Below are 22,392 nucleotides of genomic sequence, written 5' to 3' on the forward strand. Positions count from 1 at the left end.
AAAACAAAATTTTAAAAAGAGTTTTAAGATCTTCCATACCAAAAAAAGAAATGATCTACCTTTATCAGAGAATAAGATTTCAGTTGTAAAAACTCGTTTCTATTTTTATTCATAAGAAAATAAGATCTCATTGTCAAAAGCTCATTTCCGTTTTTGTCTATCAAAAAAAGAAGATAGCTTCCAAAGCTACAAGATAGGAAGAAGAAAAAATGGAAACTTTGGAGCTATCAAGGATCAGAGGTTCATCAAGGGTCAGAATTCCTTTTTGGAGCTAAATTCAAGATCAAGGCTCAAAGTGAAAGAACTTGATAAGAAGGGTTGAGAGAGGTACATGTATGTTGGTTTTGTTTCGGTTTTTCCTCTCTCTTCTCTCTGTTCGAACCGCAACTGCCTTTGGGTTGGAGAAGATGTTGCTAGCTTGGTTGAACCGGTTTCAACTTTGCAAGCTTCCTCTTCTATAATAAGGGTGAACGGCCAAGGGTTGAGACAGGGAGAGAAATCACAAGTTCTCATAGCTACCTGAAGCTAACGGAGTTCTTCTCCTTCAATGAGTTTCATTTTGTTTTTTTCTTTAGTTTTGTTTGTTTGAGTCTCACGGTAAAAGACAAACATGGTGAGGTTTGTAAGAAAAAATCAGTTAGAGAAAAAAGACAGTGAATAAAATTAAAGAAAAAGCTATAGATGTCTCAAAATTTCTTTGTACATCTGTTTATTGTGTTTCATGATCCTGTGGAGATTTCCTTGCAAGTTGAGTTAGCACTTTGCGGTTAAAAGTTTGGTAGGAGTCCAAATCAAGTTCAGATTTGGGGATAGAATCTGAATTTATCCCATATAGGATTTGGTAGATTCTAGGAAAGAATTGGTGTATCTAATCTAATGATTATAGTGAAATTTCGTCACAATTGTGATAGAGACTGGATGTAAGCTGCATTGCATTTAGCAGCTAAATCAAAATACTTTTGAGTGTGATTCTCTCTTTCTCTTCTACTCATGTTCTGTTTTTGTTGCGTTGGAGACAAAAATAAAAAATATCTCTTAACTCATTACGAGATAAAAAGAAAATGTCTCTTGACTTGTTATGAGACAAAAGCAGAAATATCTCTTAATTTTTTTTTAAAAAAGTGGCAATTAATATTCAGCAAAAAAGGAGCTAAGATTCAACCCTCATTCTCTTAGTCACTGATTACTATTATAATTTTTTACATTAACAACATAAATAATTATAAAAAAAATAAATAATAAAATATTTGACATAATTATTAATAAATTAAAATTAAACTCATAAAAATATATGTTGAAGACTAAATCTTATTTTTAATCAAGTGTAATGTTACTTATATATATGAACTTAATTAGTATCTTATTTTGAAATATGTAATTTACGTGTTGATTAAAATGTAGGATTATGTTATATGCACATTAAAATTAGCCACTAAAATAATTTTTCAGTATAAAATATTTATCGTAATATAAATACACGATAAAAATAAATTAAATCACACATGTATTTATACACAAATATATTGATGATTGATTTTAGTGTACAAATAACATTTTTATAAAACGTATTATTCATTCACTTTAGTTTTATTTGTTCAATCTTCATCTCTACCTTTAAATTTAAGTTAATAGCTTAATTAAATAATAAATACCAACTTAAACACAACTAATCTTTTATAAAAACAAAAAGCATATATATTTTCTTTTCTTTTTCCCACTTTTACGGTTTTACCAAACTAAAGTCCCATCCTTGCAGAAGCTGCAACATAGCACTTGGCAGTTAACAAAAAGCTAGGATCTTCAAGTCGATCTGCTAACGAGTCACTATTATATTAATTTGAAGCAGACGTTCTACCCATTCTCGTAACAAACTTATTCTGAGCATCACTATTAAATATTAATCCATGCCCAACAATATTTACTAACAAAACCATCTCGTAATACATACTCCCTCTGTTATAAATCAGGGGATTTTTAATATATTTTCTATATTTCTATATAAATAATTCATTTGGTGTTTCAATATATATTGAATTCCACCTCATACTTTAGAAATATTTTGTCCACTAGCTGGCACATGAGGGTGAGGCCCAAAAACGCGAATATGATAGGATATTGTATCTTCCGCCATTGAGTTCAGTAGCTCCTTCATCATATAGTTTTGTATGTAGTATATTCAGCCATGCCCCTCTTTTCTTCTCCAAGCTCAAAATGCTTTTGGATAACATTAATAGTATTTTCCCTAAGCTACTATCTCTTAATTGCAAAATCAACCACATTCCCAACATCACCACCACCACCAAAACTATGCAATAAGAATCCATACAAACAACTCAACCTCGTATTGAACAAAAACGGCAGCTTCAGGCGCGGGTCCATGCCTCCAGAGAGCCCTCCTGCACCAGATCCCAACCTCCCCACCAAGGTTCTCTCCAAAGACCTCCCCATCAACAAATCAAAGGGCACATGGGCGAGGATCTACCTACCCCGGGAAACACTGGATCAGAACTCCAAGCTTCCGTTACTGGTGTTCTTCCACGGTGGCGGATTCATATTCCTCAGCGCATCATCCACCATTTTCCATGAATTTTGTTTCAACATGGCAAACGACGTCGTTGCGGTTGTTGCGTCCATTGAGTACCGTCTAGCACCGGAACATAGACTCCCTGCAGCCTATGAAGATGCTGTGGAGGCGCTGCACTGGATCAAAACTAATCAGGAAGAAGATGATTGGCTGAGGTACTATGCTGATTTGTCCAATGTGTTTTTAGTTGGTAGTAGTGCTGGGGGGAACATAGCGTACAACGCAGGTCTACGTTTAGTCGCTACTGGTAGTCGTTATGATCTAGGAATTCCCAAGATCCAAGGGCTTATATTAATTCAGCCTTATTTTGGTGGGACCCAAATGACCGGTTCAGAAATGAGGCTGGCCAATGAGCCTCATTTATCACTTTGTAATAACTATGCGTTGTGGGAATTGTCGTTACCCGTTGGGGCTGACCGTGATCATGAGTATTGTAATCCGACGGTGGGAGATGGTCCTAAGAAAATTGAAATGATTAGACGGCTTGGGTGGCGGGTACTGGTGACCGGATGTGGCGGTGACCCACTTGTGGACCGTCAGATGGAACTGGTGAAGGTGATGGAGATGAAAGGTGTGAAAGTGGTGGGCCATTTCACAGCAGGGGATTACCATGGGGTGCAAGATACTGATACCTTCAAAGCCAAGCAACTATATGAGGTAGTGAAAAATTTTATTTCTAGTAGGTATTGATTGATTAATCAATAATGCCAACTATATGTCTATGTAGGTGCTTTATTATTCTGAATTATGATTAATGTAGCATATGATTAGTGCTTTTTGTTGCTTTAATTGGAGTTGTCAAATTATATTTGGTACATTTGGTGCCTATCTCATGTGTACGCATTCGATCGACAAGTGTTTCTTCAATACTATGTTCGGACAAAAGTTAAACTAATTCATTTAAATCGGATTTTATTATTAGAATGGATAAATTATATATTTTTTTAAAAATTTGTCAAAAATGTTAAATTTTATTTTCTTTTTATTTCGTTCAAATGATTTTAATTTGTATCAATTGTATTTTTAATAATTAAATTTTTTAAAAATGTAAGATCAATCTAATAATAATGCTTGACAATTAAGACTAATTTATTTATATTAAAGGTTGTCATTGTAAAATTATTATTGAATTAATTTTAAATTTTTTAAAAAATTAGCTATTAGAGATGCATTTGATGTAAATTAAAAAAATTTTAGACTAAAATTTAAAAATATTTTTAAATTTGTTGATAAATTAAAAAAAAAAATATTTTACCTATTAGAGTTATAGCTCTTCCCTACTTAATTTCTCTCTGATTTGTATTTTCAATTTTAAGTATATATGTTTCTAAACGACTAAACATTATTGATTCAAACCTATACATATATAGGGTTGATATTCTGAGGGATAATATTTGTATATTTTTGTATACCTTTAAACTAAGGGTTTTAGTATTTAAAATTTGAAGTCTAAATTCTAATGGAAAAATTTCTAACAAAATTATTCTTACTTTTGTATATGTCAATTAGACTATTTTTTTTTTCTGAGAAATGAAGCACATCTTCTAAAGGAAGAAATTTAATGAGAAATTCAGATTCAAAATGGAGTCAAAATTGTTGACTGTGCAGGACAAGTTGCTTCATAATATGAATATAAAAACAGCAAGTTGTGTATTCTCCCTGTATTATTCTTGCTCTCCACGCCTTTACTGATATAAATTAAAAAGGCTTGAAACTCCATACTCTCAAAGCATCCATAACTCCAAAAAAGAAAAAGAAGAGAAAACAGCCATGTCCGATCACAGCGAAGAGCACATGAAAATCATTCGAAAACCAGACGGAACCCTCACTCTGTTGCGCAAACCGGAGTCACGCTCACTACCCCAATCTGACCGCACCCTCTCCATTACCGTTCTCTCCAAAGACCTCACCATCAACCCTCATAACGACACCTGGCTCCGCTTGTTCCTACCCAAACAAGGAACAAACGATAACAAGAAGCTACCACTTATTGTTTTCTTTCATGGTAGTGGCTTTGTCACATCAAGTGCAGCTTCCACCATATTCCATGATTTCTGTGTAAACATCGCGGACGGCGCCGCCGCCGTTGTCGCCTCCGTCGAGTACCGCCTTGCGCCGGAGCACCGATTACCGGCTGCATATGACGATGCTGTCGAAACTTTTCATTGGATTAAATCCAGCCAGGACGAATGGTTGACCAAACACGTTGATTACTCGAGGTGTTATTTGATGGGAAATAGTGCTGGGGCAACGATAGCGTACTACGCGGGTCTACGTATAGCTTCAGGAGAGGTAGGTGATCTTGAGCCGTTGAAAATCCAAGGGATGATATTACGTCAGCCGTACATTGGTGGGACCCAGAGGACCGAGTCAGAATTGAGGCTCGAGAATGATGCGGTTCTTCCTTTGTCGGATAATGATTTGATGTGGGAGCTGGCGCTGCCCGTTGGGGCTGACCGTGATCATGAGTATTGCAATCTGACGGCTGTGGATGGTTGGAGGGTTGAGAAGGTGAGGGATCAGGGGTGGAGAGTGATGGTTAGTGGGTGCGGTGGGGACCCACTTGTTGACCGTGATAGGGAGCTTGTGAAGGTGTTGGAGGAAAAGGGTGTTTGTGTGGTGAGTGATTTTGAGGAAGAGGGGTGCCATGGCATAGAGTTGACGGACCCCAACAAAGCAAAAACACTCATTCGCTTGATCAAACATTTCATGTCCTCATAAGAGAGCTTTTAAGGGCTAATAAATAATGCGTGTTGTATTTTCTTTTCCAAAAAAAAAAAATGACATATTTCTACTGTTTTTAAATAATAATATTTGTTTGAGTTAATGTTGTATGGATAGAATTTTTTTCATTATTTTTTAATTATTAGTTCAAAGATTAGTTTCTCAACAAAATTAAACATTGATGTAGTAAAAATAAAATTGGGAAGATGTATAGAATAAGACCTAATTATCCAAAAGAATACACTTATGTAAATTCAGCTAGTCATAAGTCTCAACTATTCGCATGGTCATTTAAATTGGCCTTAATATGTGTTTGGATTATAATTTATAAATGAGAGTTTGTATAAATTAATTTTGTAATTTTGATTTTAATAAAAAATAAGTTTGTGTTAAGATGATTTATGTTTGACCATCTTTATATTAAAATTGATTATACTAAAATAAATGTTATTTGAATTTACTACTTAAAATTATTTTTAAATAAAAAATTATTAAAATAAACATCAACTTAAATAATTTTTGTATATTATCTTATTATTTTAATTTAAATATTTAAATAGATCTTATTAATTAATTTTATAATAAAATTAATATTTATATACTAAAATAAAAATAACATATAAAAATTGATAAAATATATTTTTAATTAAAACGAACAAAATATAAATTTTAGAAAGTACTAAGAATAATAAAAAAAATTAAATATTTACTTTGGTAATGATTAAAATAAATCAAAAAATTTTTATGATATTTTTTATATAATATATTTTTAGTACTCTTTTTTAATATATTATAATTTATTATTATTATTATTATTATTATTATTATTATTATTTATAATTAATTTTTTTGTTTAATTTACCATAGTTTTAATAGGATTAATAAATTATATTATAAAAAGATAATAAAGAATAATACAAAAAATTATAATTATAAAAATATATAATATCAAACAAATAATTAATAAAAATAAAAATAATAAATAATAAAAAAAAGTGATTTCATATAAATAAAAATAATAAAAATTTTATAAATAATACAATAATATGTATAAAAAAATTGATAAAAAATAAATAAATATTGAATATTATACATGTTCTTGTATAGATACCTAGAGAGAGAGCTCAGTCTTTAGGAGTCGACGCCGAGCTGTTTTCTTCGGTGTCGACCTTCTAGCCTTATGATAATCCGAGCTTTTACTCCAAGAGGTTATCCAATCGCGTAGAGCTTTGAGCAAGAAACAGGGGGGAGTGTACCTGCAAAGGCACTCCAAAGCTTAAGTTAGTATTGAGAATTCAATGTGTCGTTTAGATGGGAGATTATACCTTTTTGTAGGTGAAAATGTATCAATCTGTTATGATTCTGCTTTATTACCTGTATTAAAGGGCAATAAATAAGGTGAAACGTTAGGTCATACGTTTTATTTTTGTGAATCAATCCGTTAAGCTGAGTTGTAATGTAAGTGGCTGATTTAATGATTGAGCCGCCGATTTAATGCTTGTATTGCCGAACTATAACGTCATCTTTATGAGTAATGATCTGAATAATGCCGAGTTATGAGTGATAATGCCGATTTATGATGTTGAATTTGTAACGACCGGATCATAGCCCCCAAGCTTGGCCTGAGAGAGTGTTTTAATGAAGCAGGTTGAGCTTTTAATGAAGCATAAATCGGTCATTTGAGTTGGTGTATAAGTCGGTTTTTGGAGAGTTCGGCGGGTGATTATGCGTTGTAGCCCCCAGTTCAATCTGCTTTGTTAAACAGTTTTTAATGGGTAAGCAGTGTTATAAATAGAGGAGAGAGAAAAATTTAATGTGTGCTGCAGGCTTTGCGTGTTCTCAATGCTTTTTGATGGCTTTTGATATGACTGATTGGGTTGTTTTCGAGAACCGTTTTTAGTGAAAATTTAATTCCTTTTTGGAGTCTAAGGGGTGTTTGTTTTTGGTTCAAAGTTTTGGGCGTATCAGTTGCATTTAGGAAAAAGGATGAGCAAAAGAGGTACGCTTTTCTTCTCTTCATCTCTGTAACTTCCCTTCTTCTTCTTTATTGTTGAAATGGGTTTCGAGAAAGATAAGGAAGAAAAAGTTGATTGGTCATATGATTGGGTGGGTGATGATGTGAGGAAGCGATGCTTACTGTTCTTGGATGAAGAATCTGTGAAAGAGATAGATAAGAGTAAAATAGCGAGGGGTGGTTCGGGGGTCTTTTTTGAGCTGCGTCCTTGTGCTCCTAGCAATCGTGTTTTTCATAGGGAGGAAGGGTTTGAGTTTTTCTATATGTATAGCTGTGTGTTAGAGGAATTGAAAGTGAGGTTGCCGTTCAGTGAATTTGAGTGTCAGGTTTTGAGGCAACTTAACTGTGCGCCTTCGCAACTGCACCCTAATGGATGGGCATTTTTGCGAAGTTTTGAAATTTTGATGGATTTTCTGGAGGAGGCTCCTTATGTGGAGTTGTTCTTTTCTTTCTTTCAAGCAAAAGGTGTCTGGAAAGGAGGATGGGTGAATTTGAATAGTTCCCCAAGGTTTGCTATTTTTAAGCTATATAAGTCGTCTTTTAAATATTTTAAGCAGATGTATTTGAAGGTTACCAGTGCTGAAGGGCAGTTTCCATTTTATGTTGACGAGCATTTAGGGGAGAGATTTCCACTTTGGTGGTGTTCGGAGCCTCAGAATATTTTGGGGTCGGAGATTATTAGTTCAAGGAATGAATGTATCATTGAGTACTTGGTGGAATTTATTGACCGAAAAGAGTTGTTGTCGGTGTTTGCTGAAATAGGAGGAGGATAGGCAGGCTGTGGTAGAATATTTAGGTGAGTTTTGTTTATATTGTTGTGTTAATGGGTTTTGAACTATAGCTCTAATGTATTTGTTTTTTATGGTTTCAGGTGGAAAGTATCCAGGGGTGTCGGCGTCTACTCTGAGAGCTCGGGTGAAGAGCAAAAATGTTGATAAAGAGGGTTCTACTTCCAAAGTAGAGAAGGCTGTGGGTGTTGGCGAAGTTAATCAGCCGAAGCCTGGGAGAAGAAAAGTCATTGCGAGGAAGAGGAAGACAAGTGTTGTTGATTTATCGGAAGGTTCGGGGGATGATGGTGGTGAAGTTCCTTTTGAGGAGATTCAGAGTTTTTTCAAAAGTCAACAGAGATTGCATGATGTTACTGATCAGAGTGATGGGTCATCGTTGTGGGGAAAGGACTACCCCTATATGACTGTTGCCGATGATATTTGTCAAAATTTGTCTGATGTCACGTTGGCTGAGGAAGTTGGCGATGTTGCCATAGATCGGTATATGCAGGTATTTGTATTATTGTTTCTGGTTTTTGATATATAGTGGGAATATTGAGGGTAGTGCTCTTTCTATTTATTTGTAGGTAATTGGGTTTAGGCTTGCCAGTTTAGGGCGTAGCCGAGAGAAGAAGCATCGAAGGGTTGCCGAGGTTAAGCAAGATTCGAGTTTGAAGGAGGAGCTGGAGTTAAAGGGTAAAAAGGTTGCTGAATTGGAGGGCAAGCTATCAGAAATGGAGAAGGAGCTGAAGGAGATTAAGGATAACTATTCGAAGGAAGTGGAGGATGTTAAGAAGAAAGAAGCCGATCTTTCTAGCATGAGTGCTAAAGTAATAGAGCTGACGGCGAAGTTAAAAGATGTTGAGAAGCAAAGGGGAACTGAGATTCTTGATTCATTCGTGGAAGGTTTTGAGCGAGCTTGCCAGCAAGCTAAGTTTCTCGCTTCTGGTGTTGATTTGTCTCAGATGGATCTGGGGAAGATTGTTCAAGATGGAGCCATGGTGGAAGATGATGGTGATGTTGAAGGGGAGGCTGAAAATGTTTGATAGGAAATTGTTGTAGTTTTTTGTTTGGAAACTATGTTGCTTCTGTGTTGGGATTTTGGTTTTTGTAAATTATGTTTTGCTTCTGTGTTTTGAAAAACAAACTTTGATATTCATGATGTTTCTGCATGTTTTGACAATGATATGATATTGGTATGTATGTGTTTTTCTAGTTTTGAAGCCAAATATTTTAGGTGAGATTTTGAAATGGTGAAATACCATGAAAATTTGATGGAAATGTGGTAGGGTGGCTGAGTATGTCTAGTTTGGATGCCGATTCGTAGGCATGATAATATCTGTGTTAGTGTCCGGTATTGATCGGGTATTTGTTTTCATTGAATCGTCGGATTCTGATTAAGATAGGATTTTGTATGTATGATTGGTAACTGACTTAGGTCGGATATGTTGAACGATAGGAGTCCGAGTTAGGTCGGAGATTTGTCTGTTTGAATGATCGAAATCCGAGTTTATTCGGATTTTTATCTGATTGGAATGGGTTTGAATCCGAGTTGGATCAGATATTTGTCTGACTGGAATGATCGGAGTCCGAGTAAGATCAGGTATTTATCTGATAGAGTTTTCGGAATCCGAGTTAGATCGGATATTTGTTTGATATAATGATCAGATTCCGAGTTGGATCGGATATTTGTCTGATATAATGATTGGAATCCGAGTTGGATCGAATATTTATCTGATAGAATTTTTTGAATCTGAGTTAGATCGGATATTTGTCTGATATAATGATCGGAAGCCGAGTTGGATCGGATATGTGTCTAATATGGATGATTTTATGTGGATTCCGAATACGATTGGTTTTTTGAGTTTTGACAAATTGCAAAGTATAAAATGCAAATAATATTGACTGGATAAGGGAATTTATTAATGTAAGACCTTTGAATTTAAAGGCCCAAGTAGGCTAGCCTCGTTAAAACCTCTCCAAGCAAAACCCTTGTGGGAAAAATCTTGGTAGTAGGAAAAAAAGTACTTGCCTGTCCCTGGTATTAGCTGTAATATAACTTTAAGGAAGATACATTCCAAGTGTTAGCGAGATCTTTACCCTCTAATGTTTGTAGGCGATAGGCTCCATTGCCGATTACTTCTGTGACTCTGTAAGGGCCTTCCCAATTAGCTGCTAGTTTGCCATGTGCTGGTGGTTTTCTAGCTTGTTCTGTTTTTCTGAGTACAAGGTCGTGGATTTGGAAAGATCTTGGTTGAAGTCTTTGGTTATATCTACGGGCAATGTGCTGTTGCATTGCTAAATGTTTGATTGCTGCGGATGATCGGAGTTCTTCAATGAGATCAAGTTCGGTTTGCCGAGCTATGTCTTGTGTAGTTAGGTCGGCCAGTTCTGTGCGTAGTGAGGATTGGGAGATCTCCACAGGTATCATTGCGTTTGAGCCGTAGACCAAGCGGAAAGGTGTTTCCTTTGTGGTTGAGTGAATTGTTGTATTGTATCCCCATATGATCTCTGGGATAAGCTCGGCCCAGAGGCCTTTTGCATCATCTAGTTTCTTTCTTAGAGCATGTAATATTACTTTATTTGCGGCTTCAGCTAACCCATTTTTTTGTGGGTGCTCGACTGATGAGAAGTGGTGTTTGATTTTCAAGTTCTGCAAGAAAGATGTAAATTTTTGATCGGCAAACTGGCGACCATTATCTGTGATAATGTGCCGAGGAATGCCGAATCGACAAATAATATATTTCCAAACAAAGGAAAGCATTTGTTGTGATGTAATCTTGGCTAGAGGCTGTGCCTCTATCCATTTGGAAAAATAATCAATTGCTACCACAAGGAATTTTACCTGACCTGCTGCTGTTGGAAAGGGTCCGAGGATATCTATGCCCCATTGGTTGAATGGCCAACTAACCTCGGAACAGTGTAGGAGTTCGGCTGGGAGATGTGTAATCGGACTGTGTTTTTGGCAGTTGTTACAGCTTTTGACTTTTGCCTGACAATCTTGTCGTATTGTCGGCCAATATAATCCAGTTCTGAGGATTTTTGAATACAGACTTTGGGCTCCGAGGTGTGTACCACAGATCCCTTCATGTGCCTCAGTAAGTGCAAGCTCGGCCTCTATTCTGCAAAGACATTTTAGTAATGGACAGGAGAATCTCCGTCGATATAGGCCATTATTATATATTGTAAAAAAGGAGGCTTGTCGGCGAAAATGACGAGTATTTTTGACGTCGCCTGGCAAGACCCCTGTCTGAAGATACTGTATGTATGGGGATCTCCAATCTGCTTCCTGTGTTACACTTAAGACATGTGTTAGTTCGATGTTTGGATTGAGTAGTGTTGACTGATAAAGCGATGACCTATTTGGTTGAGTACTGGCGAGCTTAGACAGAATGTCAGCTCGGCCATTGCTCTCCCTTGGTATATGCTGTATTTCATATTTGGTAAATTTTGAAAGTAAATTGTGTACGACATCCAGGTATTTAGAGAGCAAGGGGTCCTTTACTTGGTATAGGTTGTTTACCTGTTGGACGACAAGTAAGGAGTCGCAATATACCTTAAGTTCGGTGATGTTAAGGTCGGCAGCGAGTCTAAGGCCGGCAATTAATGCTTCATACTCACTTTGATTGTTGCTCGCTTTAAATGAGAAGTTGAGGGAATGTTCGATGACGTTGTCGTGACCATCATCAAGTATAATACCTGCGCCACACCCGTGTGAGTTGGAGGACCCGTCGACGTATAAAGACCATTCGATGTAATTTTCAGTTATATTTGGTACTGAGAACTCGGCGATAAAGTCGGCCAAAAACTGTGATTTGATGGATGCTCGGCCTTCGTACTTGATATCGAATTCCGATAGTTTCACCGACCATTTGACTAGTCGGCCAGCCAGATCAGGCTTCTGCAGCACTTGTCGAAAAGGTTGATATGTTCTAACATGAATTTCATGGCTCTGAAAGTATGGATTTCATGGATTTCATCGACGCCGAGCTGTTTCCTTCGGTGCCGACCTTCTAGCCTTATGATAATCCGAGCTTTTACTCCAAGAGGTTATCCAATCGCGTAGAGCTTTGAGCAAGAAATAGGGGGGAGTGTACCTGCAAAGGCACTCCGAAACTTAAGTTAGTATTGAGAATTCAATGTGTCGTTTAGATGGGAGATCATACCTTTCTGTAGGTGAAAATGTATCAATCTGTTATGATTATGCTTTATTACCTGTATTAAAGGGTAATAAATAAGGTGAAACGTTAGGTCAAATGTTTTATTTTTGTGAATCAATCTGTTAAGCTGAGTTGTAACGTAAGTGGCCGATTTAATGATTGAGCCGCTGATTTAATGCCTGTATTGCCGAACTATAACGTCATCTTTATGAGTAATGATCTGAATAATGCCGAGTTATGAGTGATAATGCTGATTTATGATGTTGAATTTGTAATGACCGGATCAATACATAAGTTCAAAATTGTTACTTTTTGTAAACTTAATTTTAAATGTAAAATTACTTATCCCTTCATGAATAAAAAATTTGTCAAACAAAAAGTTAAAACTTTTAAAAAATTTAAACAGACTTTTTCTCTTTCAACACATTTTCCAAACACACCCTTAGACTTTAACTTTCTTTTGTGTGTTTTTGGTCCTTGATCTAAGACAGGATAATGTTACTATCGTCTGTTGGTAGCATAGACCCGCTATGAATATGGAGTATGATAGATGTTCTATCCACCATTTAGTTTTTGGGTTAGAGTCTCAGTTTTGTTAATTTTCGGCCTTATTCAAATAAAACAAAGTCAGAAGAAAACGAGGCCTACTAAGCTTCTCTATCTAATTAAAGACAAAAATAAAAGTTGGGCCTATCCGGCCCATACTAAGTCCAAACAGAAGGCAACAAATACTTCTCTACTTGGTGATCCAAAAAAAAAAAGGCTTCTCCACATGGTGGGATGATATATAATTATTGTAGTTCCCTTAAATAAGTACAGGGGATTAATTAATTGGGAGCTACTCAAATGAAGATGTAAAAAACATCTTTTTATGAAGATGCTTTGTATAAAAGTGTGATTTATTAATTTGGCCACACTTCAAATAAAAACAACACTTTTATAACATATCAAAATCTAACTCTACAATCCATCATCTAAAGGTCAAAAAGAAAAATCATCACATGAAGACAATTATAATATCTTCATGGGAGTACCCACCTAATTAATTAGCCAATGACAGTCTTGAATAAAAGTATAAAATTCAATTTTGCTATGTCGGTTAAAACTTAAAAACATACCATAGAATAAATATTACCACCTCTTCCTCATGGAATAAAACTTTGATAGGATTAGACATTAGTTATTAATTTTTTACTAACAAATACACAGAATTTACATAGTAACAATTCTTATATATTAATATATATAACTTATTGTAATTCAAATATAGTATTTAATTGAATTCCAAAGGAAAAAATTCCTTAGAATATATATAATTACAAAATAGACATATTTATGAAATTGTCTAAGGAGTGCAAGATAATTTAAAATATTCCCATGAAGTCCAAACTTTTCGGTCGGACTCATGCATTGCATCATAAGAGCTAGGCGTGAAGGTCAAAGGTCACGACTCATGAGTCATGACACACAGAGAAACAAAATGGAACGTGTATATATAATTCTATATGACCGGAATAAGCATGCTTTCTTTAATTACTATAATATTACATCGTTCATTTGCATTTTTCTCTTCCATTTATCCTCAAAAGCTTTTCCAATTTCTATCCTTATCAACTGCATAACAACTAATAATTTAAAACTCCCTATGATTGTTCATGGCGGCTAAGTTCATCCTTTCAAAATGGATGAGCTACTTTAATTTGGCTTCATCATTCTAAGTTTTGTTTTTTTGCATGATTAGACTACTGTATGCATTTTCTAATAAAATTCGTTTCTATTTTTGCTTTTCTTCTTGAAAATAAAAAAATAATAATAATAAAAAAAAGAACACTCCAGATGGTGGTGGGTGTATGTGTGTTTCACAAGTTTTTAAACATGGCACTATCACGCTGATGATGTTAAATTGTTCATATTAATAATACATAGCTAAACCATGTGTGTTCTTAGTTCAATTATATTAAACAAGTTATACATTTAAAATCCTTTTTATTAGAAATAATTTTATCATCATCAATAACTTAGCGTCATTATCGGTCGATTAATCAATCACATGTATCACCACACTAAGACTAAATTCACTGTATGCACACTTATATAAATAGACAACATGCATGTATATAGTTTCTTTGACCAAGGTGATTGAAATATATCCTAATTTAAAAATCAGGTAGACATTGAATTGAACCTGGGATTCAACACTACTAATACTCTTGAAGTTTGGAAAGAACAAAGTATCGAAAAAAAATGCGAGGTTTTCGCGATGGCAATGCATAATTTTGTTTATCTTCAGCTTTCTCAATATCAACAACTTGAATAATTAAGGAATATTGGTTAGTTGTTCAAGTTATAACTTCCCATTGAATCCTCTCTACTTAATCATTTGATGCTCATTTTTTTAATATGGAAAGTAAAAGTTATGATAGCATGCATGTCACTAAATTATTTATTCCAAAATTTTAAATTAATAAAAAAAAAACACATAAATAGTTATATCTTTAATAATTATATATAATTAAAGATTAAAAAATTATACTAAACAAAAAAAGTTATACAAATATTTTTTCTAAATAATGTAGCATTTTTTTATTTTCCAACTTTTAAGGAATGAGAAAACAAAATTGGCATCATCACTAGTATTATTGCACTTTGTTAGGTTAGATTGATATAATAATACTATAGTAGTCTCAAAACTAATTAAGTGTAAGGTACCTATTTTGGGGTGTTACATGCATGCTTTATATAATGTAGTCGTTTAGTTTTCTCAATTGATAATAAAGTACGTACGAAAGTCCTAAAGTTATACCAACGCAATTAATTAAGATTCTACCAAATTTATCATTTAATTTCGCTTGTCATGCTTTGCTAACAACTAATAGCCAGTCCTTGAATTATTATATTGTCTACTGCATGTGAGAGTGTTTGTCACTTTTCTAAAATCTTAATGTATCTACATGCATGCCAACTGGTTTTAATCTATCATATGGTATCCTCATTATACAAATTTATTATAGTTAGGCATTTTTTTTATTAATTAAATTTTTTTAAAAGTAATTTTATAATATGATATCAAAATTTTTATAATTGAATGAGTTCGATTTTTGTTAACTTTAAAACCAAAAAACACAAAACAAATAAGCAAAGAAAAAAAGTCTAACAATTATGCAAAAAATTAAACAAACTTAAAAAGGAATTTGGGTCGAGAAATGTGTTAGAAATAATTAATCATGTACTTTTTTTATCAACTGAACAAATAATTTCGTGATAATTGTTACGTTAGTTTTAATTTGGTCTTTTAAATTTAACTGTAGTATAATTATTATAACTAAAAAAGGTCAAAAAAGTTAACAGTTCTTATTAATTGAAAGTCTATTTTAACATCTAAACGTTGAAGAAGTAATAGTTTTGTACATATACAATAAAATAATAATGAAACTAAGGAATGATTAATAGAAGAAAAACAAAGCAATGTGAATAATGATAATGTCATATGTTAAGAATAAGTTCTATTTTTGGTCCCTAATATCTAACTATTTAAAAATTAAATTCTTTTTAAATTTTATTTCATTTGAATTCGTCCTTAAGTTAAGGTTTGTTTTAGTTTTAAAATTATCCTTTAAACAATTATATCCTTACTTCACTTTATTATCTTTCCACTCTCTCGTCGCGCGCTACATTTTTTCCCCTACTTCATCTCTCCTCCTGAAGGATTATTATATGTTCATAATACGTAGCGAAAGAAAATAAAATAATCCTAAAAATCTGTTTTGTACTTAAATTTTATTCGAGTAATATAGATCAAATCTAAATATTTGTGTAGTAAAAATCATTTACTCCTTCGATAGTACGAAGGCGCTATGCGTATCTACACCGAGACCAATCTTTGCTGTCAATTCTTTGATCAATGGACATCTGATCTAAATTGAGAAACCTCTTACAACTCTTTGCACGCCATAAAATTCTTCTCAAGAATCAGGCTCACATACATTTATATGTGTAGAGGTAAAGGAATAAAACCTTTGTATTTTATTCTCATGTATTTCCTGTACTCTTGGCATACATATATATAGTATGAAATTTGTTACTAATTTTAAATTTGAATCTCAATTCAAATTTAAATTAGATCTTAAAATTCTAAATTTGAATCCTTCAAATTTATGAATCATATCATAATTCACTTTGAAATAGAATCAGTTAGAATCTCATCTAAATTTAGAAATAAAATAACTAATTATTCTCAAGTTTCATTTAATATTCTCAATTATCATACTATTATTATATTCTTAGTGCTAGCAAAGAATATAATAATATTCCATTTTAAATTAATATAATTATTTATTTGATCAAATCAAAATAATAATTAAATAATTTTATAACAAAGATTATAACACTCGTTAGTGTGTGACCCCATAGGTTCAATACTAAGCAGGTAGTAAATTAGTCATACTAAATTTACTAATCAAGGTTGGCGTCTAACAACACTCCTCAACGACCTGATAGTATGAAGTAATATATTTTTACTATGAATTTTAGAAGAACAAAGTATAATTCCTTCCATCTTTCCAACTCTTGGTTAACCCTTAGAATATGGTTTAGTTATCTAACTCTAACTTGTTACCATTATTATAATGAATTGTGAATGACGGAAAAAACTCATTTCTTCGTTCATTCAATCTTCTTAGCCAAGATTTTATTCGTCTAAGTCATTATAATCATAGAGTTCAAACTCTTTACCGAGAGTTATAGATTCCTTCTTGACTAATCATTAATTCTTCAAATATTTAAATCATACCTAATATCTATTCAACTAGCACCCTAAGGTATTAGGTGTCCGAAATCAAAGTATAATAAATATATTGTTAATTACTATGACAGTCGCAAGTCAAAAAAACTCGATTACCATGTTCATTTTGAGAATATCCTATTGACAAATATGCGGTAATTATAACCATTACGAAGTCTCAAAGTGAGTAAGTATAATGGTCATATCTCTATATGCACCATCTATATATATAATTTAGGGCAAAGTATACTTTTTGTCCCTGAAGTTTGACAAAAGTTTAAAAAATACTCCTAAGTTTTATTTTATTTCAATTTTGTCATAGAAGTTTTTGATCTGCATCAAATATACTCTTAATGGCTAATTTTTTAAAAAATTTAAGACCAATTCAACAATAATTTCATAAGAACAATCTTCAACACAAGCAAATCAAGCATAATTTTTATGCATTATTGTTAGATTAGTCTTAATTTTTTTTTAAATTTAGTCGATAAGAGTATATTTGATGCAAATCGAAAATTTTTTGGATAAAGAGTTTAAGAGAATAAAAAAATAGTAATAGCTGGAATAATTTGAGAATGAGAAAAGATTAAATTTGATTAGATTAAATAATATTTAAAATAATAAAAAAATAAAATAGACTTAGAATTTTAAATAATTGGAGTTACTTTATTTATAGTGAAATTATTTAAAATTTAAAATATATATATATATATATATATATATATATATATATATATATATATATATATATATATATATATATATATATATATATAAAATAAGAGTGGGGCAAGTGTCCTCTCCTGGCCAATGTAAGTCTGTCCTGGGTGGTGGTGGTGAACAGTGGAATTAGAGTAAGAAAAATATAAAAGTATTTTTATTTAAAAAATTAGAAAGATGATTTTAATATTAAATAAAATATTGAAGATAATTTTAAATTAAAAATAAAATTAAAAATCAATTTAATTTTTACCTAAATGTTAAAGACTAAAACAAATAACTATTCCTATATGTTATTATCTACCACATCTTCTCGTCAAGTCTCCTCATGCCAAAATTTTTGAGTTAATAAGAGTTAAATTATAAATTTTTTATCATAAAAAAATTGATACTATTAAAATTGAGATGAATAGGGTGTCTAACACAATTTTAAAAATCTAATTTATGGGGAAAGAGAAACTTAATGTATATTTATAAACTATTTAAAAGATATTATTATGTGTTAGACTTATAATATTCCTCTTGATTATTTGGAGCGTCATGAATATTTATACGTATAAGTAGTTCAACTACATTAAACTTGGATAAGTTCTAATATCATATTAGAATTAAAATTGAATAAGTCTAACTCAAATCTAAAAATTAGCTCATAATAGAATGTTAAAAGGCTTACGTTTGTGAACTATATATCTATAAATATTGTTCTTGAGAGATGTGAGATTGCTTGTAATACACTTCCTAATTAATCACATGGAGCGTAAAAATTTGTAAGTGGATAACTCAATAATATTAGAGTGAATATGCTGTTATATCATATTAAAATTGAATTTGAGTGAGTTTAATTAATTCAATCTTAAATAATTTATGGAGTGATAGATATCTCACACTTATGATGAACTGTTTAGAGAGAGGATTCGCTAGGGAGACAATAGACTATTTATACAATGTGTACAATGGGCTATTGAGTTATAAAATAAATATTTCTCATACTATCTATAATAAACATTCGAGTACTAGGGATAATAAACATCTTTCCAAAAGATTAAATTGATTTTGGGATTCACTAAGGATCAAACTCTTGACCTTTCGAATTTAGCGCTCTAATACCATGTTATGATACCACTCATCTTAAAAACTTCAGCTGATAGAAAAATGTAACACTAATGATTATATCTCTAATACTCTATAAACCTCCATTGTATATATTGTACAAGTATTCTATTGGCTTCTCATACTTTTCCTTAGAGATTTTATTGTTAAGAGATCTAAAATTTATAATAAATACTATAATATAAAATTATTTTAAAAAAAATTAAATTAATAAAAAAATAAAAAATAATTATTCACATCCCGAAACGACAAATGAATATTATGAGATGAGATATTTTATGATATATTGCATAAGATACCATTTACCATATATTTATACATATACGTTCCTCGCTTAACATGCGATAGGTACATAGTTCCATCTTTTTCGAGTAGTCAATTATACCACTTGCTAAACAATAAAACCAAAACAAGAGAAGAAACAAAACCAACGAATGGAAGCCAATATTACCCACACAATATATTTAAAGTATTATCTCTATAGAGCCTTATATTTTTCATTTTTTATAATGTCCTCAATTACGTGGCCAACCGTTAATCTTAACATGTAATGCATGATAGTATTAAACAATTAATAAGGAACACTGATTATTACTTTGATCAAGGTGTCTAGATATACATATATATCTGCAAATGTTGAAGGCCCTTGTTGTCGTTTTTTCCCTGCTGCACATTTAACTATCTTCCTCACATAATCTAACAAAAGAAAAGACAAGACCATAGAAGAAATAAGATTTTGTGCGTTTGATTACACCGTTATGTTGTGTGTTGGACATCCTGGCACGTAATTATGGAATGAGATCTCAAGTTAAAAAATGGAATAAAAACTCTTTTTATTATCTATCTCTATTATTTTGATTATTTAGTGGGGTGGGAGAAGAGATTTTAATTAAAGCTTGATTTGATCATGCTTTTCTTTGTCCTTATATGGTTGCTCAAATGGCCAACTTAGCCAAACCAAGATTCAGCTAATATTGTAATGTTTACCCTTTTTTAAAAAAAAAAAAATCAAATGAACAGATTTAGAAGATGGAATTCTAAAAAAAAAAAAACAAAAAAAAAACAGAAAAACAAAAAAATCTAAAGAAAAAAGTAATTTTTATAAAATCCTTACCAACTAAGTTAGGCTTTTGTAACACTTAAAAGATTAATATTATACGAAAATGTTTAGTAATCAAAGAAATTCAATTAAAAATAGTCATAATTTGTCTTATTTAATATTTATTAATTATTGTAACAATTAAAACGTTTTGAATAAAAGTTTAGTTCAAGTTAAGTATGAGTAGTTATACTAAAATTTATGAAAAATATTGTAAAACCATAAAATTTTATTATTTTTAATTATTAATTTAATTTTTTTAATTTAATGATTTAATAATATATTTTTAGCTCATATAGACACCAAAAAAAAAAATTTTAGCTCATATTTTTAAATATTAATGACTAATGTATAACAAAAATAATAAATTCTGATAGTTTTTTAATTTAATATTTTTTAAAATTTATTATATATAAATAACTTAGTTATAATTTTAATTAAAAGTTGTTACAATCGCAATTAATTGAATAATAAAAAAATGAATATATAAAAATTTAAGCCTAATCCTAAAATAAACAAATCAAACTCAGATAGATTTTAAAGTTAATTTTAAAGAATAAAAAAAACTCATATATATCAATAGAGGAAGAGTTTGCAGTGACATTTCAATTTTCCATGCTGAATTGTGTTTACTTTATTTACTAGAACCAATGGGAAAAAAATTATTGAAGTTTTGTCTTGCATGAAATGCAATGGAAATTAATATCAGATAAGACAAAAGCATATATTTCAATCAACAGCTGCAGCAACAAGAATGCAGTATCCCTAGAGGTCTGGCTAGCAGATAGGACTAGATAAAGATCATTATTTTTGAGATTCAATAAGATTCAGATTGTCATTTTGCTAAGGAGCAGTTTAAATTTCGTATATTACAGTTGTTAGTGTTGGTTGTTATATTTATTTTTTGGTATTAATATCTTGTAACAATAAATAAATATTGACACTATTACCTATAATAAAAACAAACTTTCTTTTTGTCCTTCTGTTCAAATGATAAATTTAAATAAACATGCTTGTATAAAAAAAAAGGAATTCTTGTGTGTGGAGCCAAATTTTGGGTAAGCACAAGATAGAGACCCTTTGCCCTTTTTTTTTTTGCCACATCAATAATGGTTATGAGTTTGAATAAAATTGAATGGCATTTTGCATGTAAAAACAACAATTGGCATATAATTAAACCGGTTTTATTAAGGAGCTGATCTCAAGGCCATTTTTTTTTGCTCCGTAGTATCCTTCAACCCAATAAATTAAGTTAAGAAATAATTTATTGCGGATTAAAATTTTATTAAAGCTATATTTGGTTGAAAAAAAAGAATTAAAGAGAAAAAAAGCAGAAATAAAATAAATAAAAGAAAAAAAATTAATTAAATTTTTATTTTTTTAGATGTGTTTTGGTGAAAGAAAAAAAATATTTTAAAAAAATAATTTCATTCTTATATTATAAAATATATTAAAAAAAATAATATTAGAAGTAGATAAACATAATAAGTTTTCTTTCTTTTTCTCTCCTAATATTAAAGAGAAAAAATTAGTGGATTTTATTCTTATTTTTATATTATTCAACTTCTTTTCTTTAATTTCTCTCTTCAACCAAACAATGAAAAATAATAATTTTTTTAATTTTTTTTCTCTTTTTTTTTTCTTTTCATTTTCTCTCAACCAAACATAGCCTTATTAAGAATTTGTCGTTGACCAATTATAAATTACTGCATGCATAAGATTAGATTTAAATTTTTGACACTTACTTAAGCAGATAAATGAGTTAACCACTTAACCAATCTAAGTTTATTCTATTTATTTATTAGCTACATTATTATTATTATTATTATTATTATTATTATTATTATTATTATTATTATATGAATGGTTTTTTTCTCTATTATTGTTATGATCTAGGAAAATTAATATACTATCACATACATGATATGAATGAAATGAAACTTGTACCGATCCATATCCACATTATTAGCTAGTTTTGGTGTGAATTATTGTTGTTTTGTAAGACAAACATTTTCCAAAGAACATGAAAATAGCTTAAAGAAGCAAAATTGAAAGAAAAAAAAATAGCTAGCAAACAATAATGGTACAGATAAGTGAGTGGAGGTGGTATCTCTGGCAGACCCTAAGAAATGTCGTTTTTACAAGATAGCACACATAGTTCATAGTTGTGTTGCATACATAAATTTTTGTTTGCTTTCACTTTGGAGTTTATATTTTTTTTATAAGAATCAATTTTCCTATAACACATTTAGACTAAGATAAGATATATTTATGTAAAGATAAACGATAGCCTACATAGCTAGAAAAATTATTTTTAGCAGTTATTTATTTTTAATGATAATAAAAATAGTCATTAATATATTTATCAACAATTAGATATTAGTTGTCTTATATTTTATCGTTAAAAAATTTTAGCGATAAATATATCATTATT

The 22,392-nt window shown here is 31.3% G+C and overlaps 2 protein-coding genes across 2 annotated transcripts; both read left to right on the forward strand.

Annotated features, from left to right (window-relative positions):
- The first annotated feature begins 2,182 nt into the window (after window positions 1-2,182).
- On the forward strand, window positions 2,183-3,489 carry LOC112802764 (carboxylesterase 1). Its single transcript, XM_025846104.3, has one exon. The coding sequence runs from the start codon at window positions 2,183-2,185 to the stop codon at window positions 3,272-3,274; it is 1,092 nt and encodes a 363-aa protein (XP_025701889.1). The 3' UTR covers window positions 3,275-3,489.
- An 853-nt stretch (window positions 3,490-4,342) lies between these two features.
- On the forward strand, window positions 4,343-5,411 carry LOC112802765 (carboxylesterase 1). Its single transcript, XM_025846105.3, has one exon. The coding sequence runs from the start codon at window positions 4,355-4,357 to the stop codon at window positions 5,303-5,305; it is 951 nt and encodes a 316-aa protein (XP_025701890.1). The 5' UTR covers window positions 4,343-4,354; the 3' UTR covers window positions 5,306-5,411.
- Window positions 5,412-22,392: the final 16,981 nt, after the last annotated feature.

The sequence above is a fragment of the Arachis hypogaea genome, chromosome 5 (genome assembly GCF_003086295.3).
Source record: "Arachis hypogaea cultivar Tifrunner chromosome 5, arahy.Tifrunner.gnm2.J5K5, whole genome shotgun sequence".
In the NCBI taxonomy this organism is placed as follows: Eukaryota; Viridiplantae; Streptophyta; class Magnoliopsida; order Fabales; family Fabaceae; genus Arachis; species Arachis hypogaea.